A 26,238-nucleotide genomic window follows, 5' to 3' on the forward strand; every position below is an offset into this window, starting at 1 on the left:
ATGTAAATACTCACTCTTTCCATCATTTTTCCTTCTTAAATTTGCATTTCATCCAACTTTGACACAAACTTTAAAATACCACTACATTATTGTATAGTAAATTCATGCATATAAATCATTGCAATTTGCCCTCTTTTGAGATCCACTCAAATATTGTTAGATGTGTTGTATTCAAGGATAGTCTTTTCTTTTCTACTTTTCATAAGGCATTAACCTTTCATTATCAATAAAGTCCCCAAAAACATGTGGAATCCTATGATTTATAGTAGATATAGTAACTAAAACTATAAGGAATTGAGACAAACCAAATGCACTTATCCTATTACATCTAAGATTCTTCAATAATAGTCTAGTCAAAGCATGATAACATTTATATCCGATGCCCACAATATCACATATCTTTACTATTTCATTTGGTTTTATCATGGCTCTTAAGTCTTTAATTAATGGGAGTTCCACCTTTCAAATCTATCTTTTTTGGTAACTAAAGAATTCTTAAAATATCTTTTTTATTCATAATTTCTTTTAAAATCTTGATTCTCTCCTTGTTTTCTTAGATATTAATGCTTAATATTTGAGAGACATAATTCTTTGTAATATTTAGTTTCATTTTCTTTATCCATTCACATAAATCTGTTATATTTTTTAGTGGTCTTTTCCGCCTTTCTAAATCCTATCGAAGTTTCCTTTACGCACAATAATTTTTCTTGCAATGATTCGTTCACATTCTCTAAAATCTCAATCTTGTTTATAAGCTCAAAATAGTTTTTGTGCAATTATTAATATTGTATTTATTTCATGCATTCGTATTGTGTATATATAAGATGCAAAATTTAGCCTCATTCAATACCCAAGCATTTCATCACAACCATCTCCAACATATCTTGAGTCATGAATATTGAAAACATGGAGAGGTCTACTTGTAGACATGTCCTTTGGATAGTATTTCCATCTACCCATACATCTACATACTTCTTTCCTTGTAATCGTAACATGTTACCCTTATCCTTATTCGATAATGCTTAATGATGTAAACTTCTCCAAGATGAATAAACTGAATCTATTTGAATAGTAAGCTTATACTTACAAGCATCTGCTTATATGCTACACGAAGTTATATTAGTAAACATTTTATGAAATGGAATCAACCAAGTGATAATATCATAAAGAAGGAAAAGAAGTGTAGAAAATATTATGGTGTATGAAATAAATACGGATGAAGAAACAAATAGAATTTTAGTACAATAATCCTAGCAATACAAGATTTTCCAAGTTTCAAGAGAAAAACAATACAAAAGATGACCCTTAACATGGATTACAGAATACAAGCATTTAATGATTGAATCTTTTAAATAAACCATATATTTTCTCATTAATCACATCTAAATGACCAAATTTAAAGAGTTCATTCTTTTAAAAGAACGTGCATAGAGAGAGCAACATCTTATATATCTTTTTCTCAATTATTTACTTTCTTTTACGACAAGAAGATTAGCCCTTAAAGAACCTTTATCTTATTAGCAAGTGCAATGTTCATGGAAACCTTTTTTGAAGACGATATAAAAATGCTAACATTGATTTGCAATTCTCTCTCAATGTTCCAAGTTCAAAACTTTATTGAGTGGACTCTCCATGTATGTTATTTCAAAATTTATCATTGAATGGAAAAAATAATTTTTCTACTTGACCATTCAAGGAATTTTACTTCAAATTTTATCATGCAATTGCAAAAATTCTGTTACCACATAATCATTTTACTTCAAAAATTATCATGCAATTGCAAAAATTCTTCTACCACAATCATTGATATTGAAATATATATATATATATATATATATATATATATATATATATATGCAAGATAGATTTATTTATTACAAAATGAAATGTTCTTGGATTACACTTAGCATTTTGAATTATGACTGCACATTTACGATGATACACATAGCCAATACATTATACAAGTTAGCTCCATTCATATTACAAAATGAGAGAAAACCCTCTTGAAGCTATATTAAGTGTTCACTAGAAGCTTGAATATTGTCTTAATATTGAATCAGAGATGCATACCCATAGAAATTATCTTATATAAACTAAAACACATAGACATTCCAAAATTTCCAATATTGCAATCTAGGAGCCATCTTCAAGTATGAAGCTTCACTTGCATATCAAAGAAAGAGAGAGAGAGAGAGAGAGAGAGAGAGAGAGAGAGAGAGAGAGAGAGAGAGAGAGAGAGAGAGAGAGAGAGAGAGAGAGAGAGAGAGAGAGATTATATTACCTTCAATTTAAAAAAACTAAGGATTTGAAAGATGAATGCAAAGATAGTATCGAAACCTAACTCCATAAATAGTAGATAAAAAATCAAATGGATAAGTATATCTTTACCTGTAAAACACATTATCAAAAAATACATGCAAAGAAGAGTTATAGAAATTTACCTCATTACAACATAAAACTAATTCTAGTAAAAAGAAAAGCATAACAAACTTAAAGAATCTGGTTTGGATGTCCCATAAATATGCCTGATATTTTACCATTTTCCCATTCTTCGATTGTTGTATAATTGATTTCTTGTACACCATCTCCCTGAATAAAAATCCATATTGAAGTTTCCATATGTTTTGTATCTAACTAATTTATATTCCTATCTTAATTATATTTTGAATGGAAAAGCCTACTTTACAAATACCAATACTAGAATATTGAAACAATGCAATTTGACTAAATCTCAATTGATTTTAATACTTTTCACACAGGGTTAAGGCTAATTCAAGTAAAACTATCCTTTAGAACCTAGTTCTTTCAATCTAAGGAACCTTGCACTTCAACCATATGAAATCATCTCTTAAACCCATACCATCAACCACATCTTCATATACATGACCATCAATAAACTTTGGAAAATAATTAACCTTGATTAAAGCATTTTCTTCTTTAATAGTATACATATTAAAAAGATGACCAATACAGAAAAAAGAGAAACATAATATGGATGATCTAAAATATACCAAATGGCTAGTTTCAGTACCATAGTTGAAAATAATAAGATATTCCTAACATTGTCACAATTCCATGTTTTAGCTTTGATAACCAATCAATAATGAACTCCAACTTAGTGATCCCAACAACGATGTTGATAATGCCAGGGATTGTTGTTACATCCCCAAAATCACTTTGAAATATGTAACTTATGTTCCAATAAATGAGCCAAAATATATATATACTACAAAAATTTTCAAAGTATGATGCCTCATAAAGTGACGATTTTTCAACATATAAATGGTTGTAAGTACTCTATGCTGGCTTAACCATCTAATTTTATGAATATTGTTCACATGAAGTGTACAACAATCAAACTCTTATTCTATTTGTTCTAACATTTTTATGTGTGAAAGGCTCCACTTAATAAAGGTACCAATTTCGTTAATAAACATATCTACTTTTTATGTGGCATCATCACTTCCTTTCATAACATTACTAGCATAAGGATACACTTGACATGCATACAATGTATTGTAGTAAGAACAAAGTCCTTCACACATGAAGATATTAGAACAATTAAAACAAGAGTTTGATTGTCTCATACTTACATGTGAAGAACATTCACAAAGTGAAATGGTTAAGCATACAAAGTACATTTAATTGTATGTGGGACTTTTTAGCTTTGAAATTTTTACATGTTGAAAACTCAACATTTTATTATGAGAATGTATATTTTCTATTGACACATATTTGAATAAATAAAATTTGAATTATGCATTACAAATTGATTTTGTGAATGTAACCATTATCCCTCGTTATTAATGTTATTATTAGGGCCATTGAGTTGATGTTCATTATTAATCTAGCTATGAATGCTAATATATGGAATCAACAATAAGAAAAAATTTATTATGTCATACTATGCCTCTAAAATGAGTTATTTGACGTCATTGAGATCATCTATAAAGTTGCAAGGATGACTACATTCAAGGGGTGAAGCTGCAAAGAGATACCACAAGTGAATCGTACATTGCTTTAGCTTTTCACCTTCCAATTGGTTGATTTGAGAGAAAGGTTTAAAGACAACTATATACTAAAGAACATAGATGCTTGGCATTTAAGAAGTGAATGCCTTGATTGAGTTTTATGCTTGTACTAAAACTCTAGATGATCGTGTATCTAAAGGTGTGGTTGATGGTGTAGGTATGAGAAGGTAATTTGAAATGTCTAAAGTGCACAAGGTTCTTTGGATTGGAAGAAGTTGGCCATAAAGGACACTTCAACTCGAATTAGCTTCAACTAGCGCCATGTGTTAAGTATCAAAACTTGTTAAGACTTGGTCAGACTACATTACTTTAGTGTTCTAGCATTGCTATCTCTAGAAGAAGCATTTTCATTTAGAAGATAATCAAGACATTTAATATAAATCAATTAGATATCGTGTATCTTAAAGTTTTAACCTTGATTTTTGTTTAGGGAGTGTGTGTACAAGAAATGGACTTCATCAAAGCCATTAAATCATGGAAAATTGCAACATCAAGGCATCTCAATTTAACTTGTGTACATTTATTACACTTCAGTTTCTAGTATGTTTCATTTCATGCTATGTTAAAGTAAATTCATATAACTATTACTCACATTTGTGATTTGAAAATATGTGTTTGTAGGTGATAATCTACTTATCTATTCAATCCTACTACTTATGGAGTTGAGTTTTGACACTAACATTCAATTGAAAGTTATCTCTTTGTAATGAAAGCAATCAACCATAGAATGAAATCTAACTGAAATTGAAAATTAACTAAGCTACAACAAAGAATTAACAAATCTATTGCACCAAGACATCCTCATCATGTATTAATGGTTGGGAATTCAAGAATACATGACGGCCATGGCTGAGTGCTTCATAGGCTAGAAGAAGCTAACTCCAAGAAAATGGTAAAGCCAAGATTATTGAATAATTAAAAGATGTCTTGCCTTTGGTCTCTAGTCCCTTTTATTCTAACCCTCTTCCAAACTTAAGGGCTGTTCACACATGTACACATAGGCTAAAACTAAATTTACAAAGGCTGGAATTAATCCAAGGTGTAAATATTAATGTTGTATTTTTCCTTCATGACAAACCATCCCTTCCTGAAGATGGTTTTGTCCTCAAAACCAAGAAGTAATGGCCTAAATCCAAGTCAAGAATGATAATAATCATGCCCATCCATCTTCCAAATGATAAGAAAGCACTGTCCATGAAAAGAAGACCTTTTTGCATGCCAAACTGTGAGAAAACTGGCTGCTGTCCCAAACAGGGCTGATTCACTAAAACTGCCATAACTTTTGATATATTGGTCCAAATAAGGCGTATGAGGTGTGGAAACGAAGTATACACTCCCAAGAATCACCCCATAACATCAGAATCAAATTTTGATGAAGTCAGGACAGTTTTATTGTCTGCAGAAATTCCATACAGCAAGCTGTCTCCGCACAGTCACTGCATACTGCATCATATATCATCCTGTAATAACCAAGGAAAGTTACTGACATAAGTGGATGGTTGCCAAGAAGACTCTTCAATGGGCAAATTCTTCCACTTAATGAGATACTCAATGAGAGTACGATTTCTGAAAACTTTCTCTCTCTTTCCAATAATGCTTTCAGGTTCATATATGATCAGTCCTGCCTCATCCAATGGTGGTAATTCTTCCAATACTTGTACATCGGGCCCAACATACTTCTTCAGCTGTGAAATATGGAATACATCATGTATTCTAGTGGAGGATGGTAGCTGAAGTTTATAAGCAAGCTCTCCAATTTTGTCCAAAATCAAATATGGTCCATAAAACCTATGAGCAAGCTTGTTTATAAGCAAGCTCTCCAATTTTGTCCAAAATCAAATATGGTCCATAAAACCTATGAGCAAGCTTGTTATTCCCACCCTTTAATGAAGCATAATGTGTCTTGGGCACTTTGAGAAATACCCAATCTCCAACCTTGAAGTCTAAATGTCTTCTTTTCTCATCAGCATAGACCTTCATTACGTCTTGTGCTTTCCTTATGCTGTCCTTGCATTGCCTCATGAGCAACTCCATTCTTTCCAACTCTTCCTTTGCTTGTGGGTTGATGTCTTCATGGAATAAAACTGATGGAAGTTGGACTTTATACCCATAAAGAGCTTCAAACGGAGACATCCCAATGCTCATGTGATGCGTGTTATTATAGCAAAATTCAGCAAGGTGGAGCTTGTGTGTTATGACAATAATGCCTAAGGTACACTTCCACCCAATGATTGACTCTCTCCGTTTGCCCATCAGTCTGAGGGTGATAGGCCGTGCTAGGAGTGAGGAAAGTACCCATAGAGGAGAATAAACTTTTCCAGAAGTTGCCCATAAACTTCGAATCACGGTCTGATACTATTCTCATAGGCATACCATGTAGTTTGAACACACCTTCCATAAATTGCTCGGCTACTTGCCTTGCTGAATATTGGACTTTAGTTGGGATAAAGTGGGCTAATTTGGTCAATCTATCAACTACCACATAGATACTGTTCCATCCATGACTGGTAGTAGGCAATCCCGTTATGAAATCCATGGAAATATCTGTCCATTTGCCCGTAGGTATGGGTAAAGGTTGAAGTAAGCCGGCTGGTAATAGAGTGGAATCCTTATTTTGCTGACACTCCAAGCACTGAGATACATACTCTTTAACATCTTTCCATAGACCTTTCCAATAAAAGCTTTGATGAACTCTATCAAACGTCTTGAAAAGGCCCAAGTGACCAGCCATTGGCGATGAATGCATCTCTTGAAGCACCTTCAGCTTAAATTTACTGCTGGGAATCAAGTACACTTTACCCTTAAACCATAAGAGGCCATTATGCACTTTAAAATTAGGAAATTCAGCATCACACCCTTGCTATAATTTCTGTAAAATATGGGCAGCATGCTCATCAAGCACATATTCCTCTTGAATGTCTTCAATCCAATCCTTATAGATGGTAGACACAGTAGATAGACTGCATGCCCACATTCTTGATAACGCATCAGCCACCACATTATCCTTGCCAGCCATGTATGATATTTCAAAATCATATGATTGCAAAGTGGCCAACCATCTCTTTTGCTTGGGAGAAAGATTGGGCTGCGAGAGAAAATATCTCAAGACCCTATGATCGCTTTTGACTTTGAAGTATGTCCCATAGAGGTAGTGGTGCCATTTCTTGATTGCATGTAAAATAGCAAGTATCTCCTGCTCATAAACATGCATCTCTCTCTCTTTGTCATCAAATTTTCTGCTCTCAAATGCAATGACACCATGCTCCTGTACCAAAACTGCTCCCAAACCTCTACCACTGGCATCTGCATAAATGGTAAAAGTCTTGGAGAAGTCAGGGCAAACTAGTATGGGTGCTGAAACAAGCAATTGCTTCAGCTCATTAAAGCTCTTGTCAGCGATCTTATCCCAAAAGAAGGCTTCTTTTTTTAGCCGATCGGTAAGAGGAGCTGCAACATGAGCATAGTTCTTCATAAACTGTCGGTAAAAAGATGACAAACCAAGGAAACCTCTTAATGAAGTGGCATTGGTTAGTGTAGGCCATTCTTTAACGCACTGAACCTTCTTAGGATCCACTTTGATTCCATCTTCTCCCACTATATGACCCAAGTATTCAACTTCTTTTGTCATAAAAGAGCATTTAGTGGCCTTGGCAAACAGTTTGTGTATCCTCAATATGTCAAAGACCTCTTTTACATGCTACAAATGGTCTTCTTTATTCTTGCTATAGATTGAAATGTCATCAAAGAATACCAAAACTGTTTTAAAGAGCAATGGCTGAAGTATCTTATTCATGAGAGACTGAAATGTGGCTGGAGCATTTGATAACCCAAAAGGCATAACCATAAACTGATAAAGACCCCTCTCCATCCTGAAGGCTGTTTTGAATTCATCCCCTTCCTTCATGCGTATTTGATGATATCCCGATCTCAAGTCAATTTTGGAGAACACCTTGGCATCCTTCAATTCATCTAAGAGATCATCTATTCTAGGTATTGGATACCTATTCTTGATAGTGACCTTGTTGAGATCGCGGTAATCAATGCACATTCGAAAGGAGCCATCTTTCTTCTTCACAAGAAGGACTGGAGAAGCAAAAGGTGATTGGCTTGCCTTAATGAGACCCATTTCCAAAAGCTCTTTGACTTGGCGTTCTACCTCTTCTCTTTCCACTTTGGAGAGGCGATATGGTGGTTTGTTGATGGGCTTTGTATTGGGCAGCAAGTCAATGGGATGATCCACTTCTCTTTTGGGAGGAAGAGAGGTAGGTGGCTGAAAAATATCATCATATTCTTTCAGCAATTTACAAAGACATGGGTCCATATTTTTGGTAGGAGAAGAGGGCTGATCCTCTTCAATCTTGGAAAGAAGAATGGTGAACATACATGCCTTTGCATTTATCTCTTTCTTAACCTTCTTGGGACTGATCATCTCCATTCTTTTCTTTTCAGCTCCATGTAGTGTTACTTGTTGTCCACACCATTTAAACTCCATTTCCATATTGTTGAGATCCATGGTAAATCTACCCAAAGATTTCAGCCAGTTGCAGCCAAGTATTATATCAATGGGACCCATTTCTAATGCAATTAGGCTCACTGATGTAGTGCACAATGGGGAAAGGGTGATAGGTACATTTGGACAGCATTGATTGCTCATCTCAAAATTTCCATTTGCCACTTGGATTTTGAGTGATGTAGGCATTTCATGCGTATTCAATTTCAGCCCATTGAGTGACTTAGCATTAATGAAGCTATGTGTACTTCCCGTATCTATGAGTATATGAGCGGTCCTTCCCTTGATTTGACCTTTAAGGCGTAGGGTATTATCCCCTCTTGAACCACTCCATGCATCACTTGATATGGCACATAGCGATGGATGTAAATCAGTCCATGAATCATCCAAATAATGACCACCCAGGTCGAAAGGAAACCCATCCATCGGATCATAGAACTCATCATGGCCATTCTCTTCATTTTCATGCGCCTCTTCTTGAGTTGTTGTGACATCAAGCTGAGCCAAGCTTCCTTCAATAGGTTCAACATCGGAATCATCCTCGATGATCATGCTAATCTTCATATTTTTGGCCTTGCATTTGGACTTATGATCGGGTGACCATTTCTCTCCATATTTGTAGCGTAGACCTTTAGCATACATATCTTTGAGCTTGTCATTCGATACATGTTTGCCTTGAGTAGAGGCTGAAGTTTTGGCATTTATATCAGTCCTCTTTCCATCAAATCTATTTTCAGCATTAGGTCTGAAATTACTGCTTTGTTTTGACCCAAACACAGTAGGAAAAGTGGGTATCTTGCTGTAAGTATTGCTGAAAGTATTTGGTGGCTTCCCAATATGCTGAAAATCAGTTTTAGCATGCCCATAATGGCCTGATGTTCTTGGGAACTGCATAGGCTGAAAAGAATGCCCTGTTTTTTGCTGAAAACCCTTGTATTTCTGTCCATAACGTTCAGCCAATTGAATGGCAGCTTGTAGGGATGTAGGATTCATGGCTCCAACTTCAGAAGAAAGAATAGGTTCCAAACCAAATATGTATTTATTCAACTTGGCACTATCGGAAACCCCATGAACATACATTGAGAGGTTCAAAAACTGATTTGAGTACTCTCTAACCGAGAGACCACGTTGCTCAAGTGCATACCACTTTTTCTCTAACCGCTCTTTTTCAATAGGGAAAACAAAGACTTCAATCATAGCATTTTTCAATGCATCCCAAGACAAGAAGTCATGTCCCATCCTCGCCATATATCTCCACCAAGTGTGAGCATAGCCTTCTAGATGAAGAGCTGCAAATTTTACTTTGCCATTCTCGGGCCTTGGGTAAAGGGAAAAATACATCTCTAACTTGTCAAACCACTCCTCCAACTCCGTGGGTGAAGGGTTCTCTCCCTTGAAGTTTGAGATAATTATTTTCTCCTTGTACTCTCTCTCGTATTGAGGAGGTTGTCCATTAGGGTGCTGTTGTCCACTATGGTGTTGTGGCCCATAAGAATTGCCAAAATGTCCTTGCCTAGGATATTCATTATTTCCATGCCCTTGTGCATAAGGAGTTTGCTGTCCATAATGCATACCATGACTTTGTGGCTGGAAACAATGTCCTTGAGGTTGAAAGTATGTGTTGCTCACATTGGGAGGTTGTCCATGCATCGGTGAGTTGAAAGGTGGTTGCTGCCCATTATTTTGCTGATTCCAACCATGATTTAACACGGGACTTGGCCTATTGGGCTGCACTTGAGTAGAGAAATTATGTTGTGGCTGTCCAAAAGCATTTGGGGCTGAATTCACATGTCCATGTGGCTGCCCATAAGAGTTTGGGGCTGAATTAACATGCCCTTGCTCATAGCCACCAACATTTGCTTGAGGGTAAAATTGCTTGTAGAAAGAGTTGCACCCATGGATGTCTTTATCATGCTTTGAGTTTGTTTGCACTCTTTCTTGAAGATCCTGCCCATGTGGCTGAAAGTGACCCTTTTGTTGATGGAATTGTGGCTGAAGTGAAGTGGGATGAACAAAATCCTTAGCTTTAGATGACTCTCCGACTTCAAATTGACCTACCACCTTAGGAGTAGGTGGTTTAGGCGGTTCTTCAGCCCTATGAGGATGTGGGATATTAAGACCAGCTGTAGGCAACATTTTCTCACCAAGAAGTGCTACAAGCTTGTCAATACCCAATCTCATACCCTCGAAACCTGATTTCATATCCTTTATGTCATTTGACAATTGTTGAAAACTGTTTGAATTCATTGAGATATGAGACGTCTCTATGGGTTGATTGGTAGGGAAGTGGGTGGAACTTGCATCGACTTCATCGTTCCCATAATGCATTCGGTAAATGGCATCTTGAGAAGTGTCATGTTCACCCCTTTCCTGTTGATGTTCATCCCTTTCCTGCTGATATTCCTTCAATTCTTCATTGATAGTATCCAAAACAGGGTCTCTCTTCTTATTCCTAGCCATGCGTTGATTTCTGTCCTAAATTTCCTGCAATAGAAAAACTTGATTATCTTTACTTCTAGAGCTCCAAATTACGAGGTCTTTGGCTTTGTTCAAAGCTTGAAGAGCCCTCTATCCAACAATCTATCAAGTGCAGAAAATGGATGAGTATAGAAATTTCTGTAAGGGATTTTCTGTTGCTGTCTGAAAATTCCTGCAGGCAGTGAATACCCTGTTCTAGTCAATTAATGGCTTGTACCATCAATACCAAGCATGTACCAACTTCATAACCTTGTAGGAGAGTCTCATACGTCTGTCCATACTGAAAATGACCTCTGTAACCAGTAAAATGGCTGTCTAACTCAAAGTAGACTGCAATCTTTAATGAGGGTATGTATACATACTCTGTTCCAAACTTTAATGCTGAACCATAGTGTCTTTACCATAGGATGCATACATTTTACTGTAGCCATATGTCTTCATACATTTGCCATACCGTACATTTGCCAAAATCTCAAGAACTCACTGCCCATAACTCATGCTGTAGGCTGATTTCAAGTGCTTTTGAGATTTGTACCTGCACCTAAACTTGAAAATACGTGGGATCCGAGACCCGAGGGGTTTGCAAAGTTCCCTCTCGGGCCGGGTTGCGCTCCCCTTCAGGGTCCTCGTCGGTAGGGGAGGGTCACCTCTCTTTTGTCCTACCGACTCGCCCGGCATCCACTTTTCCTCGTGGGCAAGTACATGGCAAGTGAATTCTAGCTCTAAAAATCAGTATGATATGCATGGAATAGGAAGGAGATACAATTGCCTTTCATTTGCCCTTTTCATGATATGCAAGATTGGAATTGAAAAGGTTGAAATGTAAATGAGAAATGGAGAGATATTTACCTCAGCAGTGACTCACTGCTTACAAAGCTTTTCTCACTTACCAATTGGGTAATGATTTTCTTATGATCAAGAGGCAAAATAGGCAATCAATTTCATGTCAGGGTTAGGCAATAAAGATTGAGTAATGAAGCTCAAGAAATTACTGATTTCAGTGAATGAAAGTAGATGGGTAATGCTCATTCATTATGGAAGAGTTTGAGACATTTAGAGATGGCCATTTCAGTAAATTGAAGAGGTTTAGTAAAGACAATGACTGACATAACCTATAGGCTTCATGTAATGCATTAAGCTATGAATGAAAGCTTCATTAATCCTCTTATTTCTCTTCAGCAATTGGAAATGAGATCAGCAATTGGATGGGAAGAGAAATTAAGAGTGATTAGAGTACCTCATTTAGTTGATTGGAGAAGAGCATTGTTGATGGAATGACCTTCAATCCATAATGCTTGACATAGGTGAGCTAAGCTTGATAATCCGTCTAAAATCAGTCCAAGAGATCTTCAATATTCAAGGATAATCCCTTCCTTGATAAGCTTCAGCTTCATTAACCCCATGAAAGCTCCATGACTCCATGAATGCTCCAAATGAGGGTTGATGAAGACCAATTATCTTCTCTACTTGAAGTAGGTTGCAATAGGTAATAGAGAGGGCTTCAATGTGTCCAAGAGATCCCGAAATTTGAGAGGGAATGCCAAAATTTAATGGCATAAAAGCTTCATGCTGTCCATTGAACACCTAGACCTCCATTGGCTTCAATCTCTTCAATGTTGGTCCAATGTTGATGGATTCTTGAGGGGAAATGGTTGAAGAAGCTTCAGAGATGCTTTGCCCACAAAAGCCCCATGAATTGCTTTAAAAATTTCAGGAATCTTTAATGCTGTCCCAAACTGTTACACATAGAGTTTGCAATCTCCATATCCAAGCTCCATCAAAGCTTCAAGCTTCAAGATCAATCAATGTTGGTACTAGGATGTATGTAGAAGCCTCAGGGAGTATAATAGAACAGAAACCCTTTGATCTTGATGAAGAAATCTGAGAAATATGAGTGCTGTCCAAAACTATCATAACCAAGGTTTTGAAGAAGAGGAAAACTCCAAACTAGTAAGAATCATGAAGAAACTTGTGAGAGATCTCTTGCCCAGGGTTTGAAGATCATTAGCAATGCTTAAGAGGCATCATAACTCTGAAATTTTTCACGCAGTAGAAGAGTATGTACAGGAGGCGCAAACAGCGTGAGTACATACTCACGTACCAGAAATCCACGATGATGCTAAGTAGCTTAATTAGCTACTCCACTTGAAGCTCTTGAAGCAGGGAAGAAGGTCATCCAATTCATTCTCATGATAGAAGTGAGAAGGAGAAGATCTGATGTTGTCTTGGCCATGGATTCTTGTGGACAGCTTGAAGGAGAAGAGAAGAAACCCTTGTTTCATGAAAAGTAACTCTAACTTTTCCTTCCTCTAAATCCTGTAACCATTAGTTTGTCCACTTACCCCAATTTTTGCTCAAAACTTGATCACGTCCTGCTATTTTGGCTGGAGCCTTCCATTTCTTCCATTGGTAATGCCAAGAATCACCATCTTCATCCTTGTTTGTAGCAGACCTTCACATGTAACTCCGGTTTGAAGTCTTCATGTCCTGTCAAGTCCTGTCACTCAAATTCCTAACTATGGTTTGCTCTCTCTAGCCTAGGAAACTGAATCTAGTACTTGAAAATGACTTCTGCAAGGATCTAAGCAATAGCTCTGATACCAATGTAATGAAAGCAATCAACCATGGAATGAAATCTAACTGAAATTGAAAATTAACTAAGCTACAACAAAGAATTAACAAATCTATTGCACCAAGACATCCTCATCATGTATTAATGGTTGGGAATTCAAGAATACATGACGGCCATGGCTGAGTGCTTCATAGGCTAGAAGAAGCTAACTCCAAGAAAATGGTAAAGCCAAGATTATTGAATGATCAAAAGATGTCTTGCCTTTGGTCTCTAGTCCCTTTTATTCTAACCCTCTTCCAAACTTAAAGGCTGTTCACACATGTACACATAGGCTAAAACTAAATTTACAAAGGCTGGAATTAATCCAAGGTGCAAATATTAATGTTGTATTTTTCCTTCATGACACTCTTAGTCACATGTTTATGCTCCAAGTACCAAACTTTGTAAGGCCCCCAAATGAGGAAAAGCCATGACAGGCATAATGCATTAGTAAGGCTCCCAATTTACATATTGCAAGGGGTTTAACCTTGCTAACCAAATGGCTATGAGATGGCCTTTGAGGACTTGAGCATTGAGACAAGTGGGAAAGAGTTAATAAAGCTAGTGGTATATACCATGTGACAAGTTATGGGACTTCTAGAGAATATTCCTTGGAATATTTTTGAGCGATGCTTGATGGATTGAATGGACCATGTGGGCGGTGACTCAAGGCAAACCACATGAGCGATAAGTCATGGAGAACCACACTATTGTTTGTGTCTACATAAAATTTAACCATAAATCCAATAGATGCAATGATTGGAACTAAAAGCAAGTTTTTTCTAATGCTAGACATTGTAATGCATCTCTAAGTATGATGAAGAAAATGATGTATTTAGAAGCACCACAATCAAAAGTACCATGTATCCTTGCCTTCTGCCATGACTAAACACTATGCATATGAAAAAGGATCATAAAAACATCGCACCACATATGATAGATGTATATCCAAGCGGGCCATGTTTGCTACTGCATCCTTCACATTGGTTGAATTTTCAACCACATCATGCTCAATTGCTTTCTCTTTTTACTTGTTATGCACTTCCTGCATTCCTCAAGAACACGTCCCTTTTGTTTTGCAATAATTATATCATAACTTCATTCTTATTCTGTGTTGTTATGAGAGTTAGGTGAAAGGGCTATTCCACCCTTAGAATTTGATTGCTACTATGTTACCCCTTTGCCTTTATGGCTAGACACAAATGCCTAACAATCCATGGCCATGCTTAAACAATTAACATGAGACTTCTCTTCTTGCAAAAGCAAAGATACCACAACATCAGAAGTGTATGATTCAACCTTACTTCTTACCAACAAACAAAGAGTAGAAGCAAATTTGCGATATGACTTCAACAAACCAACCAATACAATGGGTGCAGGCCATGATTATATATAATCTCATCAGCATGAGCAAGCTGATCATTAAGATATTTGATGCAAATGGCATATGCATCACAAAGCCACTCCCCATCATGTGTTCAATCTCCAATTGTTTATGTAAGTGAGCAAATTGTACCTCTTTATGCATTTGATAGAGAGAAGTAACCTTATCCCGTGCACATTTGGCCATAGTGCACGACCATATATGTGGGATAATCTATTTTTTGCATGACAATGCAATTAAGGCATGTGCCTAACGATCATTCCTTGTCACTACGTTTTGAATAACAATGCAATTAAGGCATATGCCTGACAATCAATCATTGTCATCATAGTAGATCAATTGTGGTAGGAGGAAGAGGTAGTAAGAACGATCTAATAATGACAATGGATGAATTGGATGCATCTGTAGTTCCTTGAACCATTAGGCTTGTTGGACTAACCTCTATGATTGAGACATAACACCACATTGGCTTTGCAACTAGTAAATGCTTCATCATATATGCCCATGTTGAATAGTTGGTCCCATCGAATTGATCCTAGCTCCCAAACATGCTTAACACATCATTCTGAGTTGCCATTGTTTGTTGTATATAGCTAGCAATGTTATCTAATTGTTGTCCAAAGTATGATTCTAGGTGCAATACAAAAGAAAAGCACTAGCAACTCAAAAACTTACAATTCATAGCTCAAATGACAATGTTGAAGCTAACTGTCAAAGAGGATCCTAGAATTTGAAGTGAAAGTCGTTACCAAAATTTCATGTCGGATGGTGAATTGGGCCTCAATGTTGATGAATTTGTGTAAATTTCATGAAAGGCCCAAATTTTTGCAGTCGAATTTGGTTGTGGCTTAAAAGGGAAAACCCCCTAATTTTTACGACGAAATTCCAAGAAATTTTGAACATAATTGAAAATCCCCAAAAATGTCAATGAAATTCAGAGATTTTGGCGAAAAGTCCCAAAATTTGAAAGAAAATGGGGTTGAGGTATGTGTGGAAGTTAGCTAGGTGAGGAGGAGTTAGCACGCAAACCCAGTGCCTATGATGTTGACATGTTGCCAGTTGAAGTCAGACTACAGTTGTAGGGTAAATGACAAGGACACGTGGCAGGTGGAAGCGTGTGGGTAGGAAGAGCAGAGGGCGGTCAACGTAGTAGGTTGCCATGGCCCACGTCGTGCCTGGAACTGGCATCAACAGGCATCGTGCTGGATGGAGCAGAGGTATTGTGGATGGGACAACAACGCGACTTGGCGCAGCCGCCATGTGACAGGCAAGATGTGCCATGAAGGTAGTGCAAGCTCGGCCATGCAAGTGGTGCTGCTACAGCGGACACACGGCGTAACATGTGACATGACTAGAGCAAGTACTCATCTTGGGGGACCTGGATCAGCAGGCGGATACCTGCTGGTTGATGAACATGTGTAGTTGTCAGCGCAACAGCAGGTTAAGAAAGATGGAGCCGAGCTCGAAGCTCACTGGCAGCTATGAGCTGAGAGGAAGCTCTGAGTCTGATACCACTATTGGGTCAATCCTCAGCTACACCCACACACAAACTCACAATGAACAGTGAACAACCAGAGAGAGGGAGGGAAGAGATTGCTGGAAGGTCACATCCAGTAATGTGATAAAGAAAGAAAGAAAGTACAATCCCTAAGGTACCATGTACCTCACCCAAAGTGGGTGTTCACATGGCGAAAAAAGGGCTCCTGCTAGAAGGTAAAAAGTGCCCATGAATAAGGGTGTGTTCACACCAGAACAATGGAGGAACACTATAAGTGTAACAAAGCGTTTAGTTGGATCTGCATAGATAAGAATTGATGTCGGTGTGAAAGCTATCTTGACAGTTTGACAAGCTTTGTCACCCTCTTGATCCTAGACAAACTTATCCTTTCCCAGTAAAGTGGATACAGAACTAGCAATTTCTTTGACAAAGATCCTAAAGAAATTAGCTAATTCCAAGCACTATTGAATATCGTGTGTAATAGTTGTCTTCCACTCAAGACTACGAGACTTGTAGCCCAAAAACCTTATTGATACTAGAGCCTAGGGAGGTTATGAGGGAAGCTTCTACAGTAGTGCTGAAATAAGCATTGATGGCATAAGAGATGATGTAAGCCTTGAGGACATTGCAATGACATAAGCAATGTTGATATAAGAACGGCACTTAAGCGATGACACAAGCGATGTTCTATAACCTTCTACAAGAAACTTCTACAAGCTTCAAGATAGATCCAAGGCATTCTTTGGCTTGAGCATCTGTGACAGCATCATCCATTTTGAGAGCCAAAATGCCATCATTTTTGCATGGAACCCCGTCTCCCATAGGACAAAGCATCTCAACATCTGCTTCCACTTCTCTAGAAAGCAACTGAAATTGAATACGGCTAGCATATATGGCCATAGTAGATAACCATGTTGACCTCACAAGGTGATCAATCGGTCGACATTCAAGCACTTGCGTGCAGGCATCAGTCTTCTATCTTCTCCCCTTTCGGCATTGACATGATAGGGACAAGGATCCAACTCCTCTTTCACAATGGCATCAACTTCTTGCTTAAAAGGAGTTGCTCCTGTCTTTGTGCTTACAAGAATAATAGGTATATGTCTCATCATTGGCTTCTTTATTCCTGTGTAAGTTAATAATCCATTCATGCTGACTGTAAAGAAGGCGCTCGAGTAAGTGAACAATTCCCTTATGAGGGCACTACTCAAGTGATTGCCCGTTGCACGCATATCCCAAATTGCATTACCTCTTGGATAGCATTCTGTTTTTATGATTCGAACACTTGGATGGGCAAAAACCAAAGTTTGGCAGTCATTTAAGTGAAAACCCTTGCATGTGTATCCTCCCTTCTTTGAATAGTGACAAGCAGCAATGATCAACCCTTAGAAATAGAGCAGCCATCTCCTCAGACATGGCAGCATACCCTCGGGCCTCATCACCCCATTTTTTCATCATCAACACCTGTGCAAGTGGTTGTCACCTTGGTACCTGGCTGGAATTTGTAAACCATATGGATCTAAATCCATTTAAATAAAGAAAAAAACTCAAGGATGTTTCCATTGCCATTGCCTTGAAAGTCCTGGTAGGGCCTAGGTCAATTCCTTGGAGGCACCCTTTGCCTGATGCCTTTGCCTCTCTAGGGTAAGGCTCTTGCAATTCCCATCCACTTTCTCGGTGATCCTGGATCTTGGGCAATCCTTTGTCTCACTCTTGGCAGTTGGTCCAATGCCTTGGTTCCCATTTTGGTCTAAGAGGGGGTGCTAATCCACGAGAAATTCTGCACGTCGATAATGCCTTAATTCTCTCTTTGGCTCTCATACACTCCCAAAATGCAGAATGCAAACCCTAACCCTAAATGCAAATTTATGGACAAAAATCTATAACTCGAGTTTCTAGTTTTTGCCATCTAGGGGCTGCCATTTGCATTGCCCACATCAGTGACACCCTACTGCCGAAGCATTTGGTCCTTTAGCCTTGCCTTTCAAGTCTGGACAATTCTGCTGCCTGCACCAGCTCCCACAGCCATCGGGACAGCCTGCTACCAGTGCATTTCACCTGTCCAATGTGTTCTAATGCTTCCAGAGACATCAATTTAGCATCCTTCTGACAATGAGTTTGGCTGGTCGCTTGCATCTGAAGTCACATCCTTAGCAGAGTCTTCACCATCACCATCAGCACCCTCATTTGTCGCTCTTCCTTTACCAAGTCTGTATCACCTCACTTGTTCATTCATGCATCCTGAATTTCATCTTGAGGTCTCTGTGAGAGTCTGTCTTTTTCCTGGGCATTCTCTGTTTGTCCATATTCTCAGTCCTCACCAACCAGGTGATTATATAAGTTTCGATCTGTATACTCTTAACAAATGTTGGGAGGCTTGAGCCAATTGTTTCCAACATTCAAACAAACCCATGATTTTTGGTTTGCCTATCAATCATAATGTTCACCAACAAGAAAGAATATATTTTAAAAGATTGTTGGCAGGTAATTCTTCCTCCAATCCCTTTTCGCCCATGTCATCTTTCTTGTCAATGATAGCTGAAGTACAAGTATATTTAGGGTCATGCTTACTTTTGGAGGGTCCTTGCAATCGCATTGCCTTGCCTAACGTACATACATGTTGTTCAAGGGTCTCTTAAGGAAACACACCACCATAGTAACTTCCCGTGAAAAATATGGCCAGCAAGTGGGCTCATTTAGGTAAGGGCTAAGTGTTTAACTTGAAACCCAAGGATGGCCCAATTAGTTGTGTGCCTACCAAAAGATCACGCAAGCTTCCAAGATACAGGCAGCTGAGCCATTGATGAACAATTGGTAAAATTAGGCTAGAACACCCACAGGCCTATCTTCCCTTACATAAGAGGTACCATCTAGAACTTTATTGGGTTCAGTTGATAGGGCTTACAAGATTGATCAAGATATAGGAACTGTATAATGCTTGCCCTTGGGTTGCATGCATGTTAGAGTTTCTGTAATAACTCATAAAAGCTTATTCCTAACTAATATATGCATATTTGTTTTGGCATGCTGCACATTTACTAAATATCTGTTTCTCTAATGAAAAAGAAAATTGTAAGGAAACTGAAGAATGAAATAATTGATTCCTTTACCTTTTGAAGTTCTTTGAGACACACCTGTGGCAGGCTGTTGAAGTAAGGTGCTAACACAATAATCTAAGTGACTGACACGAAATCATGATGAGAAAATTGGACTTTACAAGTTTACTTTGATGGGGTGGCACTGCAGAGTCCAGTGCCTTCATCACAAAAACCATCTCTGTCAAGAAGCTTCACAGGAGGGGCACTTAATAGAGGGGAAGACGGAGATCCATAGGCATTCCTGCGTGCATTGGCACATCCTAAGCTTTTTCTTGTGCTCATACCTGTCACTGGGTTGGTTCCATCAGCATATTTGCATAAGGCCTGGCATAAAGTCACAATGTTAGAAATTATCTTTGTGTCAGAAAAAATTTGTAGTAAATTCACACCCAAAGTTTTAAACAGAAAGGGCACCTCAGACAGGTCACATTTCATGCAAATAAGCTTACAAATGAAAACAGGTTGGATATCCACACGATAGACCAAAAGCTGATGTATACCTGCTTCTGTGGCAAGTCCAGAACAGCATCACTGAAATCTGCCCCCTCAATTACGGCACTTCCAAGGTCACTGCGTGTAAGCACAGCCCTTACAAGAATTGCATTTCTCAAGTTTGCCTCATTAAGGACCTGTCAATCATTAGCACCAGGATATATAAGTGTCCTGCTGACCATTGAACGGACAAGAATTTTGTCCTCAAAGATACATATAAATCCTTACCATCCGGTCCATTAATGTGTCACTCAAGTCTGCATCTGTCAAAAAGACAGATTTTTATTCAAGAGTGAGACCATTTTCTATACTCAGCAAAGAAACAAACTTGAATCCAAGAATCCACCTGCAATAATGAACACTTTATTCTCAAAACTGAAGCTAAAGAAATATATTTGCTCAATACAACGTACACAACTAGAAAAATTGGAGCCACATGGGGAAATTGGCACAAGTACTCCCGAATTTGGACATTGTCTGAGTCTAATTTTCCTTAAGTTTCAAGCAAGGAAGCAAAACAGAGGGTATAATGGTGAAAGTCCCTCAACTTGGGAAAAATTACTCCACATTTGAGCTTCGAACCAGAGGACATTTGAAACATTCAACCCAACCTAGTGGGCAAGCTCCTTATGGCCAAAGCCCCAAATTTGAGCTTCATGTAAGATCGGTTCAAGAGCATTTGATGAGTTTGTAGTTAAACGTATCACTTAAGAAGTAAGGAAAATGAACAAGGAAATTGGTTAGAGCACTTAGGCTGGTGGCAGCAGTAGCCTTAACATCACAAACACTTTTGTTATAAATTGTTCCTTAGAAGCCTTCCCAATTCTCACCTGCTAGAAAATTTAGCAGATGCCAGACCATCTAAGGGGCTGTATGAAAAAAGGTGTCAGTAGTCCCAAGTCTGCAAGAAGGCATTTCTGCTCCTTCTCTCAGACCCACCCTGCAGCCTCTCCCATCTCTTGTGGAGTGTTGGGTATGGAGTTCATATGTCCATGGAGAGAGAGAGAGAGAGAGAGAGAGAGAGAGTTGTATCCTTTCTGTTTGGATGGCCTAAAGGCCGGATGTAAATATTCCAATATTAATATACACTTGTTCACGGAAAGAGACACACACACACACAAAGAACCTTGCACAGCTACAAAATGGAAGAAAAAGATTGATAATGATAGGTGAGACGAAAGTACAAGTGATAGGGTTTGAATATATAGGCAAAGCTGTGTAGCTAACCCCTTGACCCTTATTTTAATGCTAATCCTCGACAATGATTCTAGAAAGAAGATACATGAGTACAAGAGATGCAACATTAGGATGGTCATGATATGGTCTACCAAGGAGCTTAGGGACCCAAAGTTAGACATGGTTGAGAGGTGCCTGGTGCATGGCTTAGAGGCTGATCAAAAGCCAACATGGCTCAAAGATAGTAGGCACGTGACTAGAGGTCAAACACGTGGGTGTAGCTTTCGGGCTCAACTCAAAGGTCACATGGGAAGTGATTACAATGTCCCCTAAAACATAACTCCTTTGTGAATCAAAAGGAAAGGAAATAGAAAGAAATACAACTCATTTTGAATTAAGATCTAGGCAAAGAACCCCACATAATTATTTCATATTTATGTCATGGAAAGGTCTTAGCACATACGTGAGCATGACTAGTGTCTGATTTGGAACACATTTTTATATTTTAATTTTTTATTTCATACTTTATTAATTTTTAAATTATTTTTATTTTATTCATTTTAATTTTTATATTTTAATTTTTTATTTCATACTTTGATTAATTTTTAATTATTTTTTATTTTTAAAATTTTAACAGGATTAAAATCCCCCCTCAATGTTGATGTCGAGGACATCGCAATCAATGTTGATCCCTTGTGATAGCATTGCCAAGCACTGGACGCTTGGTGGGTCATTTTTCACCCAATGTTAAAGGCAAGTGTCCAAACAGTTGCCAATGTGTTATCGGTCACCTTAATTGGATGCCAGAGAGTGCTACTGTGAAAAACCACGTTTCCTTGATGAAAATTTGTGAATTCAAGCTTAATTTGGAAAGGCCCCAAATTTTGTCCATGAAATTTTGAGAAATTGGTTCAAAATTGAAAAGTCCCCCATTTCTTGCATCAACTGCCCCTTCTTTTTTTTTAAAGCTTCAATCAACTAAGGTTTTTTAAAAACCTTTATTTTTGTGGTAAATGGTGTTGAGGCAAATCAAGGGGCCGTGATGTGACTGTCAACGGGCAAGAAGGTCAATGTGGCATTGACAGGATGTCAAGCGACCACTGTGGGGCAGGTGATGGGCTGGATGCAAGAGCATGCAAGTGTATTGTGGACACTTCGAAAGATGTGACATGGGGACAAGAAGTTATTGATTTGATGAAAGAGGATGACGAGCAGGATCAATGGGACAAGAAGCAAGTGGTCAATGCAGTCTGAAATGACAGGAAGGATGCGGTTAGGCACTTTTGTGAACAGACAAGCATGAATCCTGATGTGCACGCAACAAGGCTGGAAGGAGTCGAGTGGCGATCAGCAGTGACATGCGAGCGCATAAGCGGCTGTCATCAGATAGGCAGCTGACGTGGAGGAGCCATCTTTCCAGCAGCGCATTTGAAGGATAATGGCAGCGCTTGAAGGGCTGAACTGGGCAGGGGCGGCACCTCAGCAGAACAGAGTCATGCTCAGCAGAGCAGCGGCTTCTTCTTCTTCTTCTCTTTCTTCTTCTTTAGTAGCTGAAACACCATGAACAGCTGGTGGTGAATCAGTTCTAATACCGCTGTTGGGTAGGGAGCTCGCATGTGACCAGCAAGTTATGGTGGATGGAATTTGATGGAGGAGAGAGAGAGTGTGTGTGAGAGAGAAGAAAGAAAGAAAGAAAGAAAAAGTTATATTAACCTCTACAAAAGGCCAAATCAGCTATGAGACCAAAATGTTGCATTTGAAAGTCAGGGAACTTTCCCAAGTCCTAAAATAGTTGTCATGTAATGTCATGACTAACTAAATAGAGAATAAACAATACATAGCCAATGAATACAAAATAATGTCAAAACCAGATACAATGTGGAACTGCTCTAGGGATACTCTAATCCCAAGATCTCTCTCGTGGATCTATCTAACCCACAGGGTAGGGTTTCCCAATGACGATTTAATATCCTTTGTATTTGTAGATGATGCATCCTAAGTGGGCAAGGATGCCGGGCTCTGCATCTCTCAATGGTTGTGTCTAGGGTGACTCCCCAAGGTAGGACCACAAGTCGGTCCGATGGGGGCTTTGTGGTGGAGGGAGTGGTCAATTGGTAAGTGTATGTTGTTGTGTGTCTCCATGTGCTTGCTCCAGCAACCTTAGTCCGTAAAAGGTGCTCTCTATGTTGGTGTAGGTCTAGGAAGAACAACCTGAGACATGTCTGATCTGGAAAACCCACCGAATCCCTCTCTAAATAGACAAGGGAAGTGCCCTTTGATCTCACAATACACTAGGTAAGAGAGAAATGTTGGGTTTCACTCACGCCTACACTCACAGAGGAGTGTCGGTGATCAATAGGACACTGGGGCACTTTTTACTCTCCATACGAGAGGTTTTTTCCCCCAGACTTATTCTTTTTTTTGTATGTACCTATGTTACACATTTATGGGCACTTATCATGTCGCACACACTTTCAGGTGTGAACACCCCTTACAACCCTAAGGTTTAAGGGTTGTACTTTATACTTTCATTCCACACTCTTTCAGTCTATTGCATTGTGTGTCGTGCTTCACTCTCCACACTGTCTACTGCACTCTCAGCTGAGCTTCGATCCTCTCAACCTCTCACATTTGATATCAGAGCTAAGTTCAGCTCTCCTCCAGGAGCTCTTGCCAGTGCTACAACTCCTGCTCAGCATCTAAACCAAGCTGCCAGTGCTAGTGTTGCCCACCTCCAACTAGCGTGCTATCAGCTCCCACCCTGAACAGGCACCTCCCTTTGCAGTCAACCCCTAGTTTGCACCTGCCTGCTCTGCCCCTAGCACCTGCTACTGAGCGCTGCCCTGTGGTGCTCCTCCTGATGCTTGCCCCCCAGCACTGCATGCTGTGCCGCCTTCAACTGCTCCAGCTCCCGCCTGGACTGTCCCGCCTGCTGCCTGGACCATGATACCTGACGCCTCCTACCCGCCTAGACCGTGACGCCCAATGCCTCCTGCCCTGCTGCTTGCCGCCTGGACTAAGACGCCCCCTGCCTTGCTGTGCGCCGCCCTATGGCGCTCTTCCTGCTAGTGCCGCCAGTACCACTTCTGCTGCATACGACTGCAGCCTCGACAGCACCTCTGGCCCATCACTCCTCAGCAGCACCTGGTCCAATGCACCTCCAGCACGAGCCAGTACGATAGTCAAATTCAGAGTAAAATGACATTTTTCAATCAATTTTTTATTTCAAATCTTACTTGCACGAAAAAGGATTGTGCCTAGGCAACATATCTTTGTATTTGCAAGTGTCTGGGACACATTTCACACAGAGATTTTGTGAAAATTTAGGGGTTTTGTTGTCAGTACAGAGATTCACAAATGTACTGCAGTCTCAGTCTGAAATAGACTGTTTTTTACCATTTTGGGGCAAGAAATTTTGGGGCTTTTGTTTCTACAGTGTTGCTGAGCATTAAATGTACCTTGGACTGCATGCATTATAGACAGCTTTGACAGAGTGAACTTCAGTTTGCGAATTGCAGCGACCTATTTGCTGTAATTTCTGGAAATTTTGAGATTTCCAGGTTGGTCCAGCTTGGACATTACTCCTTTCTTGCTCTTTTTTGGCATTGATTATCATGGCAAATCAGGGAGGTGATGTGGTAACAACTATGCACTTTGGTCCTTCATGATGAAGAATGTGCTGATTGCGAAGAATCTTTGGGACTATGTAAGCGGAGAAGAAGTTAGTCCCGAAGTTGTGGCTCCTGCTAGTCCTCCTCCAGGAGGACGTGGACAACGGGCACCTCAGCCTGTTCAGCCTGCTCCACTTCAGCCACTTCCCCAAATATCAGCAGCTCAAAAAGCATGGGATACACGGGATGCACAGGCTTTGCGCTGATTGCATTGGCAGTTTAGGAGTCTATCATCCCTCACATTCCGTCTGTAGCTTCTTCATGAGAAGCCTAGCTAACTTTGGAGCACATGTTTGCTGGTAAGAATGAGATCCGCATCTCTTTCTTAAAGAAAGGGCTTGAGACACTGAAGATGGATGAGGGTGATTCTATGTAGGATCACTTGAACAAAATTCACGACTTGCATGAGTAGCTTATGAATGTCGATGAGTATTACTCAGATGCACAGCTTATATCTACTACATTGAACTCATTACCACCCTCGTACTTGGCCTTTCATACGGCCTTAAACCTCACCAAGAGGATTGCCCCACAGTCGATTACTTTTCTTCAACTAGTCAATTTGCTCCTAGAGGAGGAGCAAACAAGAAGAAACAGTAGTGTGGATGTCATAGCCTCTGAGCAGGCTTTTATGGCATGACAGAAGGGCAAGGGCAACCAAGCAAAGAATACTCCGCAGAGCTCTAGAAATTCACGCACTTCACAGGGTAATAAAAAGCAAGGGGGCACGCAAGCCAAGAAGGGAAAATGCCATTATTGCAAGAAGCCAAGCCACTACATCACTGGGTGTAAAAAGCGCATAGCCAAGGAGAAGAAAAAGGAGTCGGAGATGTCTATTTCTGATGCTCCTTCCACTGCTACTGAGTCAGTGTCCTTTGTTGCAGACAGGGACTATTGCTTTTATACATGTAGTTATGACTCTTCTTGGGCTGATAGAGCATTTAGCTCTACTGAGGATACAGGCACTTGGTTTTTTACATTGGTGCTTCTAGACACATCACATCTCACAAAGATTTATTTGTTTTTGTTGGTGCAGCTCCCATTGGCAAGTTTGTACAATGTACCAACAATGCATCATACCCTATTAGAGGTATTGGGGAGATTGTGTGAGTTCTCCACCTACAGGATGCTTTGTTTGTACCAGATATAAAGAAGAATTTGCTATCTATTTTTTCTTTGGCACGATGTGGATTGCAGGTCACCTTTGATGATGACAAATTCATGGTGAGAGATAAGGAACACATGACTTTGGTCTTGACTGGCACTCTATGTCATGGGTTATATGAACT

The 26,238-nt window shown here is 39.2% G+C and overlaps 1 protein-coding gene across 3 annotated transcripts in view; it reads right to left on the bottom strand.

The window, feature by feature from the left end:
• Positions 1–2,350: 2,350 nt before the first annotated feature.
• The window catches only part of LOC148010396 (Pentapeptide repeat-containing protein), an 84,506-nt gene continuing 60,618 nt past the window's right edge, over positions 2,351–26,238 (bottom strand). Inside the window, exons 5-8 of one of the 3 annotated variants that reach the window (XR_015689589.1) lie at positions 20,331–20,365; positions 20,111–20,239; positions 19,623–19,934; positions 2,351–2,589 (exon numbers count right to left, since the gene is read on the bottom strand). Coding sequence is in view for 2 of the 3 variants with exons in the window: in XM_087672189.1 (XP_087528315.1) it covers positions 19,734–19,934; positions 20,111–20,239; positions 20,331–20,365 (365 nt within the window). In the remaining variant the exon portion in view is untranslated. Of the gene's footprint in view, positions 2,590–19,582; positions 19,935–20,110; positions 20,240–20,330; positions 20,366–26,238 lie in introns of those variants that run through there. The other 2 variants (XM_087672189.1, XM_087672188.1) reach the window with 2 other exon arrangements.

This window comes from Lygodium microphyllum, chromosome 29 (genome assembly GCF_053477565.2).
Source record: "Lygodium microphyllum isolate KBCC chromosome 29, Lygodium_microphyllum_v1.1.10, whole genome shotgun sequence".
NCBI lineage: Eukaryota > Viridiplantae > Streptophyta > Polypodiopsida > Schizaeales > Lygodiaceae > Lygodium > Lygodium microphyllum.